Source organism: Saccostrea cucullata, unplaced genomic scaffold (genome assembly GCF_032062105.1).
Source record: "Saccostrea cucullata isolate Sc308-1 unplaced genomic scaffold, CSIRO_AGI_Scuc_v1 ctg217, whole genome shotgun sequence".
NCBI lineage: Eukaryota > Metazoa > Mollusca > Bivalvia > Ostreida > Ostreidae > Saccostrea > Saccostrea cuccullata.
In genome coordinates, this window is record NW_026936638.1 from 730,070 (window position 1) to 745,689 (window position 15,620).

Genomic DNA, 15,620 nt, shown 5'->3' on the forward strand with positions numbered 1-15,620 from the left:
TAACAAGTATTTTATTCTAGTCTTCGAAGACTAATAGTTCTAACAAACTGGTAGAATTCCATTGCTTCTTTATAAGCTGTTTTTATTTTCATATGAAGCAAAATTCATTTACAAAAAACATATACATGAGAGAAGCAAAAAAACTAACAATATTTTTTTTATTTTCATTCATATGTCGACTCGATATATCCCAGTTAACGTGAAATAAAAGATATCATAGTCTGCAACATTTGTTTCATATGTCAATGTTAATTTTACTGACTATGGACGATAAGGATTCTCTAAAATAAACTGTATGTTAAACGAGATGACTTCAGCTTTTCCATCGTCAACTTTCCTTACAGTATTTTATAGTAATGTTCTACTATCAGCTGATTATGGTGTTTATGTACGAAGAGCGTGCTCCTGCGATTTGAATAATATGAGACACAAACTCCATCTCAAGGTGATAAGGGTATATTTCTATATAAATTAGAGGAGATGGCGAAAGAAGAGGTAAAGTCATCCCATTTACCGTGAAGTTTTATGTTGTATTTTATGTTGACGTCTACACTGTAAAAAAATAACTAGTTAACATGAAGCAATTCCATACAATCACTACCTTAATAGTAGTTTTGATATGTATATTTCTTGATTTTAAATTTTTGGAGTAACTTTCACTAGGAAGGGTAAAACATCTTAACCAGTAAACTGAAAGTTTACTAATCACGACCAACGCTTTACGAAACACACTAGTTAAATTCACTAAATGTTGATATCTAAACAAAAAAAGACTCTTTGTCAAAGCAAAATTATACTAAATGTTGAAAAAAACTTCTTTTTCATGTAAAAGATTTTGAATAAATTATCTTTCATAAAAATGCAAAACAGGTCAGTAAATAATGAGGCTTAATTAAAACTAATGGGAATTCTAACAGATTTGTAGGATAAACGTGTCTCCAAAGACTACCTAAACATTGTAAACAGAGTTAACTGAAGCATCTTTAAACATCAACTTAACAGAATAATTCTTCAGATGACCAGTGAAAACGTAGAAAAATTTGTAAACTTGTTCTATCATTATTTTTAAAAGTTAACGTTATTCATAGTAAAGAATGGTTGCATAAAGTGTTGAAAATTCTTACGTTTTGATTCTGATGATTTTGGTAAAAATCTGGTATTTCATATTTTCTAGAAGTTCTTTAATTAAGCATTTTAAGTATCCAAATTTGGTTGACACCACTTCTCGGTTTTGTTGTATTACAGTATTGCTGACGTTTTTCATTCACTGTTTTATGCTTTTCGAGGAGGCCAGAAACATTTTCTAGAGCACGTTGTATTTCTATCTTTGTAAGTACTTTATGACGATTCTGAATCCAATATGGAAATGGTAATTTAAATTCTGTTTTGTTGTTATGAATATCAAAAATATTTAAAACTGAAATGTTATTTTGTAGAATCCCTTTCTTTGAAAAGGAACTATGAATGTGTGTATGAAGGGAGGAAAATTAAAAAGCATTCGGGACTTGTTCCCATTTCTCCTGTAAGTCAACACAAAATCTTTTCAAATCAGAATAAATTAAATGTCGACTTTATGAACAATTGAAAGAAAGTACACGTCGCAGAGAAATTACAGACATCGCAGATCTGGTTGTGTGTTCGTCTGCTCCAACCCGTTTTCATCTTTACAGGGTGTTCTCCAGCCCACTTTGCAAATAAACCCGACATATAAATTTTGAATATTAATAAGAGTATCGGTTACAACATATGAAAGGTCATAATTACTGTTCGTCTTTTCTCAACAAGTCCAAGTTAATCTTCCTGATTGTTCATTCTTGTAGGAGAAGTATCAGATTCATTTTATTCATTTCTCAGCTGATTGTGTTATATATTTGCAGAACAATTATTAACACTACAAATTTAATTCTTGATGGGTGTAAGTAAATTGCAAAGCTGTATACTTATGGGATGTGGACCGCCTACTAAGTTCGATAGGTAACTGGTACTAAATATACAGCCTGAGCACTAAATAGAAGGTAAAATAAAACTGCTAGAAATCTACATTACTCAAGTCTCTCTTTGAACTCAGGAACCTACAGGCCGTGCATTTGTTTAACGCTCTTATGTCTTTCAAAGTAATACGATAATATGAGAATTCATATATCGGTCAGATGGAATTCGAGATCTTATTTTTCAGTTGTAGAAAGTTAATATATTTCATTATATCGAAATCAATAAAATGTAACCTGATACGAACCCTGTAGTGCTTTAAAAAGCAGTGTGTGAGATATTTTATAACGATCATTATCGGAAACTTGATTAGTGCTTGGAGAGGTCAATGAAATGAACCTTATAATGAGAACAAATACTTTTAAGGATATTCTATCGGTATTATTTAAATCAAAATGTTGGATGGCAAAGGTAAAAGAAGGGTGAAATATATACAAGTAAAAAAAGATTTGAAGGAAACACATTTTCCTCATGCATGTTGAGTAATAATTCTGTATAATGAAATAACTTACAGAAGTATTTGTATATGCATGGGGCTCAATTTACCGATAAGTCAAGATATAAACTGTTAATTCTTGGGTATCCACGGGTTTGACAATAATCAAAAGAAAACGCAGGTGATTGATCAAACTTTATATAATATATTAAAAAGATAAAGAATATTGAAAACTGTATAAAGATAAGAGAGAAAATTTATAGGTCGAACACAGTGACTAAACACCAAAACAAATACATACCATAAGTGTTGGTATTTTGAAATTTTTATATTTAGCGACCGATAAACAAGTGGTGACAGTTGTGATTTCATAATCAATAAATATAAACAAACAAAAAATATAATACTGCTCCAACGTGCCAATAACAAAGATAGCAAAAGTAGAAATGATTGAGCAATATTTGATATTGCAGATTTTGTGTGTGTGAAAATAAAATGTATCACAGACGTCCAAATTGGATTTGCACACGTCCCGATTGTAACAATTAAAATGCGTTTTAGAAACATTGATTCTTATAATGTTCATTGAAATGTTTAGGTTATGAGAGGTCATGCTTTGACCTGACCTTCTTTGTTTTTCAGCCATTGCTTGCTAGCACTCGGAACACTAATGTGTGAGCCCCCAGCACTCGGAATACTCATATGAGAATCCGATTCTTCCATAATTCTCTCAAATGACGAACCACTATGTTGACCACTACTGTCATAGTAATCTGAATCGTAATCCGCTCCCCAGCCGTTGCTAGCACCAGTTTCATTGTCAATGGTTAGAGAAAGGGTTTGACCCTCGGTATAAGAACTTGGGTTGGCAAAAGACTTCTTTTTCTTGCCTTGACCTACTTTTCTTGGGTCCTGTGTTCGCAAAGGCAGTAGAAGTGCAGCATGTGTGTGTGCTCTTTGTTGATTTTTATTGTATTTTGATTCCATTGTAGGACTTCCAACATAATTTTCTCGCGTGGATTCTGTTCGGCGTAAATTAGCTTTCGTCCTTGATCTGTCCTTGACGGTCCATCCAAGACTTGTAGTTTCGGGTGACACATCCGATCCATTTTTAAAGATATTTGGCAACTTAACGTCATATTCATGCACATACGAGTTAGGATTTGAATTAACCAGTTGTTTTTCAAGAGGAAGTGGGGATTCAAAATCATTTGTTGCAGGTCTTGTTGATGGACAACTTGGAGATCGACATAATTTTTTCCGCCTGTGTTTCCTCTCCTTGGTTTGCGGATTTGAGTTACATTGGGAGGAAAGACTTGGTAACTTACACGGTGATTTGGACGGACTATTGTCACGTGATGATAATGGTGGAATTTCCGGAGGCTCGATTGGCGTGTCTGAATCGTTGCTGCTGCTATTTGATCTCAGGACATGTTTTCGTGGAGAGGCAATAGGAGGAAATAATCTGTTGACTTCCTCTTTTCCTGCCTGCTCCTGTTTATCGGACGGTTTATTATTACTCGGCATATTTACTTCCCAGGTTTTCACATCAAACACACGGGCATATTTTGAAGAAGTAAATTTGTGTTTCTGTTACATGGTTACATGTAATCCAGGTGTTCTATGATCTGAAAAAAATATCATTAGTTAAGTTTGCGATCTCTTTTAATGCGGTAAGTATTCATTATGCAAAACAAATGTCTTATGATATGGCGTCCTTTACTGCACACGAAAAGAAGCAATCTGAAAGTCTCCTTTTTTATTAACCATCATGATAATAAAACACAAAAAACACTCTGAAATATGTAACAAATGTGTCTTAATCCGCAAAGAATTACGTAACTGTGGCGAAATGATATATTGGACTTAGTCTGGATATTTAAAGTACAAAACCAATTGTCCAATACACGAAAGCCCGTAAGAACCCTTCATTAAAATTTCATGAAAGAGAAATAAAAGGGACGAACTATACAGAAGACGAAAGCTATTAACACTTTGAATCTCAGAAATTCCTATTAAGCAATGGCGAATTTCTCGTGGGTCTTGGCAAAGCATTTCACTGACCTTGTTCATCCAAGTATATTTTAACATGAGTGCCAATCAACAGCTAGATAATTTATTAGTCTATTGTGAGATTTTCTTATTATTCATAACCAGACCAATTTCCTTGCGACCTTGCGATGAACTGTTCCAAGCGGGAATATTACTGATTTAGGGGGAATTAAACTCGCTCCGATTGTTGGAAAGGTTCTATAGTTGAAATAAGGCCTATTAGTGAAATTGAAAATTGTCAGAATCTGTTTGTATAAGGTAGACGATTTATTGATTTCAACCGAAGCATTCAAGCAGGCGTGAAAAAAGAATTAAAAAAATCTTTCTCGGTGTGACCATTACGCGGTTACCATCGCTTATGAATAAAAGATAAATCAAGAAAATTAACCCAAGAAATACCCGGTAAAGCATTTAAAAGATGAAATCAGATTTTGAAAACACGGACAAAATTTCGACAGAAAAACATACATTTACTTAATTTCATACAATAATTATTTTTCCATACAGTATTCTGTTGTGATACTACAACTAACTAATTATATCAGAAAAAATGCAACGTGCTTTCAGACAATTTCCAAGGAAAGCCTAAGTAAATCATACTCAATAAAAATTTATCCATTATTACGTCTTTCAAATTACCACTTAATCACAACGCATATAAACCAGTCTTTCTCGGTTAATGTTCTTTTCCAGACTGAAAGTATTGAACATGCATATCACGGAGAATACGCTGATGAAATGTAATAATTATACCATTAGGAATAAAAGTCCGAACCGGGTGTGATTTCATTTCGTCAAAGCCAGTACACTCTCGTAGAACTGAAAATTACTTACTATAGATAGAACTTAGAAGTATTTTATTTATAAGATTACGTTAACCGAGACTCTAGCTTTATATCCAGCGTGGTTGTTCCCGCCACGCTCCCATATGGGAGCATAGCAAAAGACAATTGGATAGAGAAACTTATTGAAAGAATTAAGGCCGTGGACAAAGACTTGGTTTAAAGGATAGACAAAACTTATATTCTTTTGCAAAGTTAATAAAATAAGGCATCGTCTCAAGCCACGATACGGAGTCCGCATATTTTGGCCGTTGTTTGCGATGATGACGATATGGCCGATTCGACTTAAAATACAGCGGTCCAATAGCTCGTTCACGATCCAATATCTCTTTGAGCGGTCCCTTGTCATTTTTGGAGAAGCTCAAAAAGCATTCGAATTATTATAGATTTTTTTAAGGATAGATGATATGTTCCTCAGTAATATATAATTTTTTCCCAAGAATTTGTCACTTAAGTATTACTATATGTACTTTAATATGTTTACTCACAAAAAATTGAGGTCCCTTCCCAGGCAATTGTACAAGATATCAGAGGGTAGTTTTTCTGAATATACTCCTTTATGGAAAAAAAACTTAATTTTTCATAATCAATTTATTTAAATTCAGAATTTTTTTTTTCATGCATTTCAAAAATACACAAAGCAGATATTTGAGTAACGTCTGATCTTAAAGGATAACATTTGTATAGGAGTCAATTTAAATTTTTTTAAGGAACAAACCGATAAAGGATTGTTTATGAATCCTAAATTTTGAAATCAAATATTAGATTATTTACCTGTGCAAAATTTCTAATGCAATGGAAAAATATTAAAATTTACTAAGTTTTTTGTTCGGAAAGGAAAAATATAAATGTTAAGTTTTTTTTTGTTGATAAAATAAGAGCATTATACAATATACTGCCCCTCAATGTATACAATGCCTTTCCTATATAATGTTAGCAGATCAATTGAAATTACAAAACACAATACAAAAAAAAAAGAATTTTAAAAAAATCTGCCACGAACCCCCTTGGAGATGACAAAATATAATCCTCCACACGTACGTCAGAAATCCTGTAATTTCTGTTCTGCAATTTCTCATCACAAATATGAAATCATAAATTAAGACTCCGAATTTAAATATACTGAACACAGCTAAGACGCTGATTTAAATTCAGATTGCCTGCGGATTACCTCCAAATTCTGGAACATAGAGGGGGTCTGTGCGTTTCGAGAGTAACTTTTTTTTGCACAATAGTCGCATGATATTATCCAAGCCGTGATAGGTAATAAATCTTGAACGGTTGTTTAATTTACCTTCCTGCCATTAAAACGTGCATTGTTAGTCCTTCTTAGGTCGGCACCTATATGTTGTCTCAATAAACTCGACGACTTATTATTTTTTCATAAGAATGGAAATGGGCGAACTGTTTGAATATACTTGAAAATGCAGTGACGTTAATACTGTTCCAAAAATAGATGAATATAAACGGATGATGAATCCATATCATAATTAATAAGTCTAATAATTGTACGTTTGCGCGTACTCGAATCTCCCGCAACACAAATGATTTAACGTCATCAAACACTATTTCAATATCTATTTTGTCTGCATACTAGCTGTGACTGATCATGTTACAAATCTACCTTTAGTCTTCTTCGTTTTTGGTTATTTTCTCACGATATTATTGCCGTAGCAATTAAAGGGGGTCCGTATTCATTAATTTTTTAATGGAAGTGCATTTTCCCATTCAATCAAGTCTTTACCCGAGTCTCTCCTGAAAACGAACATGTGAGTGAAGCACAGGAGATGGGGTAATAGCGTATCCTCAGAGTTCAGTCATTCAACAAATTATGCACTTTAACAGACAATATAAAACAGATTTCTTCACTCCTATTCTCTTCAAAGTGGATAACGGTACTTTAAAGCATGTCTTATCCGCTGAGTCAGGAAAAACCACTTCGGATAAAAATATAAATTTATGCAAATATTTTTCATCACTACAAACATCGTTAACGAGAGCTTACGATGAGTATTTATATAATAAGATGGTTTTTGTAAATAGTACACTGTGTAAAGGGACATGATTCATGGGGTCGTTTATAGGAGAATACCACACAGACAGCTGAATAAATAATCAGTTTGATTTTTCCTTTTTTCATCTTTGGTCAAAATAAAAAATTGCAAAATGAGAGAGAGAGAGAGAGAGAGAGAGAGAGAGAGAGAGAGAGAGAGAGAGAGAGAGATCTTAATAACAAAAATCGGTCGGAGTTCTACAACTTGTGACACTTTAATATCGTTTTTAATTGCCGTATAATTTTACACAAAAATATACATATTAATCCGTAGTTTAAAGTACCTATTTGATTTTAGCAAGATAAACAAGTACAGAGCGGAGACATGTTTTCAGTCTCGATTCAGATGTCACTCTAAAACTTGACCATTAAGTGCTCGAATTTCTCTTTGAAATATTGTCATGAATAAGAAAAGTATGCAATGAAGCTGTGGTTTACAACCGTTTACTTTAAAGAATCAAATTTAAATCACTTTCATTAATTATTGTTGGTTCATGCTAGTGCATTGCATGGGATTTTCCTATAAGAAGTACACGAGGGATTCGGGTGGGTCATTTATTATAGCTTAGCAGGGGACGCGAGGGAAGCATGGGGGTATTGTTACGGGGATTGCGGGGATGGTTTGCTTCGGCTGCTGATAAATATTTGATTTGTTTACCTGTTCAGTGGAGGGAAATGGCCAATAAATTAACTATGAACAATCATGGATAATAATATACTTAATTGTACTCATTTCAGTTTGAAGGACAATGAAACTGATATACACATTTATGAGCAAGATGGGTCATTAAACTTGAATGAAAGCCCTCGGAGTAAAAGTCGACAACCTGCATGTTCAGATTTTTAAATCAAATTATATAGTATGTAAGATTTATTTCATATTTTGAGACGGTTAGATATACCTAAGAGAAGTTTATAATGAACTCATTATGATAGAACAACCCCACCCCATCACCAAAGATGGGTTTTATTTTAACTTGATGAATAAAATTATTCTTTGAATATTCTAACAATGTATAAGGTAATATTATAAGGTAATCTTTGCTAGCCAATTTAAGGGATACGATCAACTCGTTCCCCCTCAAACTCGGCTACTTTTAAAAGATGACGTATAACTAAAGGAACGAAGAAAAACAAGAAAATCTGAAAGGAATATAGAAATTGAAATTAATTTGGATACACTGCTGTATCTAGTTAATTCGAGAGAAGAAAAAAACCTGATAAAAAATCTATTAGATTTTTAACTGTTCTTCAATGAGAAGGCCCCACGAACTCTATTTACAGAAATTAGATTTTAAAAAAAACTTCCAAAAAGATGCATTTTCAATTACTATCGTCTATAATAATATGCAAACCTAGTAACACAGGAAAAGGGTAAAACAGCAATAAATTTCGACCAGCACGAAGTATTATTTTTGCATAAGTTCTATTTTTAATACTGAGTTTAACTAAGGTAAGCTATTTTGAGACAACTTTCAGAAATATTGCTTTTAAGGGGGCAATATCCCGTTTTGCAATAAAGCACCCCTCCCTCTTACTTCAGACAGTGACTTGCTATCTGTAGATTCTTTTAAACATTTCACTCATATTCTATTTTGAATTGTTACATCATAAATGACAACTCCATGCATTATCTTTTATTTCGCTATTCCTTATTTTAAGTTTGATTGATCGGTCTTTCCTTGATTTTTTATGTTTGATAATCAACTATAGATTTCTTATGTGGACCGACGTCTAAGAGCCGCTGTAAACGTGAATCAGAACAATTCTAGTTCTTCTGATATTAACTTGGCATTATTATGCAATGCGTTTCTTCTCAATTCAAACTTCTCGTATTGATCGGGAATTAATCAAGTCGACGTTTCAATATTTCGTAGTTAATATTGAGATTTCTTAACTCAATTTCTGCACACCTTACAAAAATATGTTGAGTCTTCGCTGTAAATAAGTTGTCAATACTCGGTATTGAAATGAAAATTATGTCATAAAATCTTAATGAGATGGTCCTTTTTACTTGCCAGTTTACATGTATTATCTAATCGAAAAAAAAAAAAGCGTGAAGTTGCTTTTTGCAAAGAATATTGGATGCAACTTCCGGTCATGGGATTCGGTTCCATGGTTACATCTGAGCCGATTTAAACCATTCTACTTTTAGAAGTATAAAAATCTTTTTAAAGACTGTAATATTTTAAAATCATTAATTTGACGTTTGTTTGGAAAGCAAACAAATTTCACGATCTAAAAATGAGCCTGGTATTTAAATCTAACACATAATCCTATGCATGCAGTGGTGCTAATCCCTCTTTCTCGAGATTTGTTTAAAATTTAAATTGATTTTATTTGATTATGTAGGTCATTGAATTATAAAAATTTCAAAGTGAATTACATGCTCATAAATTCTAATGACAAAACTGTATTATGAAAAGAAATGACACACTCTTGAGGAAAAAAAAGAATATAAAAATCGCAGGCTTAATTTACCAAATTCCGGAATAAATTAGATATTAAAATCGATTTTGCTGAAAATAAGATACAAATTTATCATAATACGAATTCATATCCACACAGAAATTTTAGTATGCAGTTAAAATATATATAGTTTAGACTTTACAAGAAGTGTCAAGTCATTTTCGACTTTGGAACATACTTCGTCACAGCGTTTCAACAATTTCAAGCATGTTGCTAACAAAACGAAGAATCAGTATACGTTTTAGATTCATTTACCTCATAATCCGTCATAGGATGATAATTATAACGGGGATATTTGCAGTTTTATGCGTCTAAAAACTTGATCGTAACAGAAACATTGAGATCAAGATATTGAAAACAATGAAACATCTATGTTTCGATTACAATTTCAATTCTGTATACATGTATATTGACTTCCATGCCAAAAGAAAAAAAAGCACTGCATCTTTCATTTCATGTAAATTGCATTTTCACCCCTTTTGTTAAACAAACTAAAATTTACAGAGTGAAAGGCGAAATTGGTTTACTGAAGTTGTAATCTAACCCTACTAAATGATGTCTTGTTAATTGTATGATGGAAAAAGTGATTCAGACGAGTTAAAAGCCGAACAAAAACTTTGAACACCTACCTGTCCGATAATTTTCCGTGCTGTGTTGCGATAGTGGGTAAGACCTTTAATAATTTCTGAATGGAAGCGTCAAATCGAATCCACCCGGCACATGCGCTTTCAATCACAACAAATCAGACCAATTGTAATCGATCGTGCCTTTAACCTTTAAAAAGTACAGCATAAATGTTTTGTTTGTATTATTTCAATTGAATACTCTGCAGTCTGAGTGGAAAATGAGTTTGTTTAAAACGTCTGATTTGAGAGGGCATTCTTGCGAAAGAGAGTCCTCAGTAATTGCAGTATCATTTTTTTAATTTTTTGAATTTACATTTCTATTTTTGTTATTGGAGATGAATGAGTAGACACTCTACCCTTTCAAAGGATGAACCAGATTCAACCTTCATACTTAATGTTTTGTCAACAAAATAATTTAATCAAAGCCTTCAGGTGCGGTCATTTAATTACGATCACAAAACAACACGCACATCCGGTCAGAAAGCTGACATCGAGGCTTTTTTGCGAGACTGGAGAGCTGGAGATCAAAGACGAAGGAAAAATATTTTTCTTCATCCACAACACTCATTTCGGTAAAAAAAATATTTTCATCACGATAAAATCGTTTGAGCATGGTTTCATGATGGTGTGTTTTGTGAAATTATGTTTTTCTAGACGCGTTAAAATAATAAATCGTTGAAATGAGCACGTTTTAAAAATATTTTATGTAAATGAGTGAAGGTACGACATCTGCCTTTAGATTTCGGGGGTGGGGTTGGGGTGGTCTTGCTTCACACTTGATTTTACTCATATAATAAACTCTACTTTCTTACCGTTGTTGGGGAAGATCTAGCATATGATTGAATAACGCCCTCCAATATCCCTGTTGTCAGCAAGCTAAATTGCAACAGTCGAAGAATTTACACGTACCGAATATTAAAATGTAAGTATTTCTGGGGGTGGTCAAGTATCACCTGTATCGTCTATAATGGAAACAGTAATAAGGTTATTATTTTAAAAGACTGATATATGCAAACATGTTTTGAAAGTTATTGTGTATGAAATATAGTTCCGAATTTCAGCGTGCTATTTTACATGCACATCCTTACAATTTCAAAAACTATAATGCATTCTTAATAAGAAACATGAGAAAATTATGAGTATACATGAAACGGAAATGTCAAAATTATTCTTATACAATATCATTAAGTATTATCCAGTATTATACATGTATGTTATTTAAAACTCTATCAGACTTTTGTTTTAATATACAAATACTAATGATAGTTCAGTGATGTACACAGTGTTAGCAAATCAAATACGCCCTGTAAATCGTCATGTCGGAACTGAAAACAAAAAAATGTCGGAAATGAAAGCTAAAAAATGTCGGAAATGAAAATACAAACAATAACACTTTGACGAACTAATTTTAACCCTTTTAAGATAACTAAGAAAATTAAAAATTGTAAAGGAAATGATTCAATGCGAGTAAAAAGATGTCAATTTCAGAAAAAATATAAATAAAGCGGATTTTAGTTAAGAAATAGACCTATTAAATTTAAAATAATCGAAAATGAGTCGTGTAATTATTTTCTTTTACCTGAATTATGGACCCCTACATGTACCTCGTCTTATTTTACCTAGTGTCAATTTCCCGCCACCACTGACACAGGCCCCCGTCGTGTGATTACTTACGTTAATTGTAACATCCACATTTAAATCTATAGTTAACCTAAAAGTTTAGTGTTTTCAATTAAAGAGCAATTTAAATTTAAGCTGAATTAACCATCACAGTTCTGTCAACGATTATTAATTAAAAGAACACTTATCCTCAAGCTTCTTGTTTTTTTTTCAGACGTCGTTGACTTGCAATGAATGCATTGTTACAACGCACTTTGAAAAATTACGCACTTTGAAAAAATTTTTCAAAGTGCGTTAATTTTTGGGACCAGGTTAACGCACTTTGAAAAAATTTTTCAAAGTGCGTTGAATTTGGGACCAAATCAACGCACTTTGAAAAATTTTTTCAAAGTGCGTTAAGACTGTACATCATAATTCTACACCATGTAAACATTTAACGCACTTTGAAAAAATTTTCATGAAACAAAAGGAATTAGACTTATATTTTAGAAATAGACAACAGTATTATCCCCTCGCAACGTATGATGGGATATAGTGATGAACTTTCAAGAATCGCCATATTTTGAAATAATCATAAATATGATAACATGTATCTAATATCTTTTCTCATGTTTTACGCAAATAAATAAAGCATATATAATTAATAAAATACAATAATTTAGTTTTGAATAGCTTTAAAATTGGTGAAAAATAAGCATTTTTTTTTTCGTGTTTTGTCTATAAACATATGCCCCCCCCCGTGAAACACAAAAAGCTTTGGCATAAATTTGTAAAATGACAGTCCATTTTACCTGTAAATAAGGAATTTTTTTTTCACGGGGGGGGGGGGGGGAGATGTTTTAAAAATATTTTCAGTTTTCCGTTGATTTCTATAGTGAAAAACACAAGTTTTGCCAAAATTATAGAGTTATCTCTCTTTGGTATCCCAAATAAGTAAAGTTTTATGACAATTCATATGAATATCTATAAAAATTTTGAGAATCATTCCAATATGTTAACTTCTGAGAATTGACTTAGAGATAGGCGGAAGAATAATACTATCCTTCGTAGTTCTTTACGCCCTTGAATCTTGACCTTTTGACCCCAAATTCAAAAGGGGTCTTCCTAAGGCCACAAGGATTCTGTTATGTTAAATTTCATTGCAAAAGCTCAAAGGGTTGTCGAGATATCGTGTGGAAACGAAAGCGTTACAGAAAGACGGATGGACGGACAGCTAGACGGACGGACGGACGGACGGACAGATAGACCCAAATTAATATCCCCCACTTTTCAAGCGGGGGACAAAAAGTATCAAATCAGGTTCAAATGATAATTTATCATACCTGAGATTTGTAGGAATATTGACTATGCCATGCAGAATTTTTTTTTCAAAGTGCGTTAATATGGTCGATATTAACGCACTTTGAAAAAATTTTTATTTTTTCAAAGTGCGTTAACCTGGTCCCAAAAATTAACGCACTTTGAAAAATTTTTTCAAAGTGCGTAATTTTTTCAAAGTGCGTTGCCACAATGCATTTAGACTCAATTCAATCTTTATTTTCCTTATGCCATGTGGCTTATCAGATAGTAAGACACAATAAATATAAACAAAATGTAATTTCAGTACACTTGCTACACTGTATAGAATATACATGTATATCGACATACATATATACAACTATTGAAATCTTTCAGTTATTTATATCAAATATTTAAATACATGTAAATTTTATATGCTACAAACAAGTTAGTAGTTCTTTTCTTCGTTATGAAGCGCTGAACAAAAATTTTCCAAATTTAGACATTTCTTTGACATTTTGAACACTTAACAATTGTAGTAGTTTAAAGACATTATCAAAAAAATATATATAATACTGTTTGATATATTGTATTCTGAGATCATGATATACAGGATATTTTAATATAAAATGGAATTCATTTTCTACATCAGTCAAGTCACTTTCCGACCTTGATCGGCAACATGCTTCTGAATAATATTGAATTTCTCACTGTAATTAATCAGCATACCTACATGTAGGTAATTAAATTCATTAACAATTTCCAGTTCTTTACCCTCGCACATAATTTTTTCCAGATATCTTTACAATTCCTTGATTTCTAAACACAACAATTTAAGTTTTTTCAGTGTTAAGTCTCAACTTCCATTCTTGATTATATAGAAGTAAAGAGTCTAACAATTTCTGCAGTGCGTCAGCAGATTCAGCCATTAGTATTATATCATCAGCATACAAGAACATGTTTTGTAAATTGAACATGTATATCGACATACATATATACAACTATTGAAATCTTTCAGTTATTTATATCAGATATTTACATACATGTACATTTTATATGCTACAAACAAGTTAGTAGTTCTTTTCTTCGTTATGAAGCGCTGAACAAAAATTTTCCAAATTTAGACATTTCTTTGACATTTTGAACACTTAACAATTGTAGTAGTTTAAAGACATTATCAAAAAAAATATATAATACTATTTGATATATTGTATTCCGAGATCATGATATACAGGATATTTTAATATAAAATGGAATTCATTTTCTACATCAGTCAAGTCACTTTCCGACCTTGATCGGCAACATGCTTCTGAGTAATATTGAATTTCTCACTGTAATTAATCAGCATACCTACATGTAGGTAATTAAATTCATTAACAATTTCCAGTTCTTTACCCTCGCACATAATTTTTTCCAGATATCTTTACAATTCCTTGATTTCTAAACACAACAATTTAAGTTTTTTCAGTGTTAAGTCTCAACTTCCATTCTTGATTATATAGAAGTAAAGAGTCTAACAATTTCTGCAGTGCGTCAGCAGATTCAGCCATTAGTATTATATCATCAGCATACAAGAACATGTTTTGTAAATTGAACACAAAAGATGGAAGTTGTTCCTTATAAAATGTCATTCACAATCATTCACAAAAAGAAAGAACAATATTGGTGATAAGACCTCACCTTGTAGTAGACCAATTAAAGTTTCAAAAAATTCAGACAATACACCATTTGACTTAAAACATGTTAACAATGGTTCGAGTATATAGTGCTTTTATTTTTTCAACAGTTTTCCTTCAATGCCTTGTTTTATTAACTTAAACCAAAGGCTGCTCTACGACGGCGTATTAGTGCCATTTTAACAATGTAGAAATTTTTTTTTAAATCGTTTGTACGATTTAATAAATCGTTTGAACGATTTAGTAAATCGTTTGTACGACTTAATAAATCGTTTGTACAATTTAGTAAATCGTTTGTACTATTTAATAAATCGTTTGTACAATTTGTTTGTTAAATCGTTTGTACAATTTATTAAATCGTTTGTACAATTTATTAAATCGTTTGTACGATTTAATAAATCGTTTGTACGATTTAATAAATCGTTTGTACAATTTAGTAAATCGTTTGTACAATTTAATAAATCGTACAAACGATTTATTAAATCTTACAAACGATTAAAAAAAAATTCTACATTGTTAAAATGGCACTAATACGCTGTCGTACTGCTCCTATCTATAAAATAAAATATTTTTTATAAT

The 15,620-nt window shown here is 32.0% G+C and overlaps 1 protein-coding gene across 3 annotated transcripts; it reads right to left on the reverse strand.

The window, feature by feature from the left end:
* Positions 1-2,607: 2,607 nt before the first annotated feature.
* On the reverse strand, positions 2,608-6,586 carry LOC134246089 (uncharacterized). Of its 3 annotated transcripts, none has more exons than XM_062728368.1 (2): positions 6,491-6,586; positions 2,608-4,053 (listed from the first exon to the last, which is right to left on the reverse strand). In XM_062728368.1, the coding sequence occupies exon 2, from the start codon at positions 3,950-3,952 to the stop codon at positions 3,035-3,037; it is 918 nt and encodes a 305-aa protein (XP_062584352.1). In that variant the 5' UTR covers positions 3,953-4,053; positions 6,491-6,586; the 3' UTR covers positions 2,608-3,034. The 3 variants fall into 3 exon arrangements, with proteins under 3 accessions (XP_062584352.1, XP_062584351.1, XP_062584353.1); XM_062728367.1 differs by lacking the exon at positions 6,491-6,586 and adding an exon at positions 6,323-6,409; XM_062728369.1 differs by lacking the exon at positions 6,491-6,586 and adding an exon at positions 5,808-5,881.
* Between the last annotated feature and the right edge of the window lie 9,034 nt (positions 6,587-15,620).

Excerpts from the sequence above, each read along its gene's own strand:
- LOC134246089 (XM_062728368.1), bottom strand. The coding sequence starts at position 3,952 with ATGCCGAGTAATAATAAACCGTCCGATAAACAGGAGCAGGCAGGAAAA.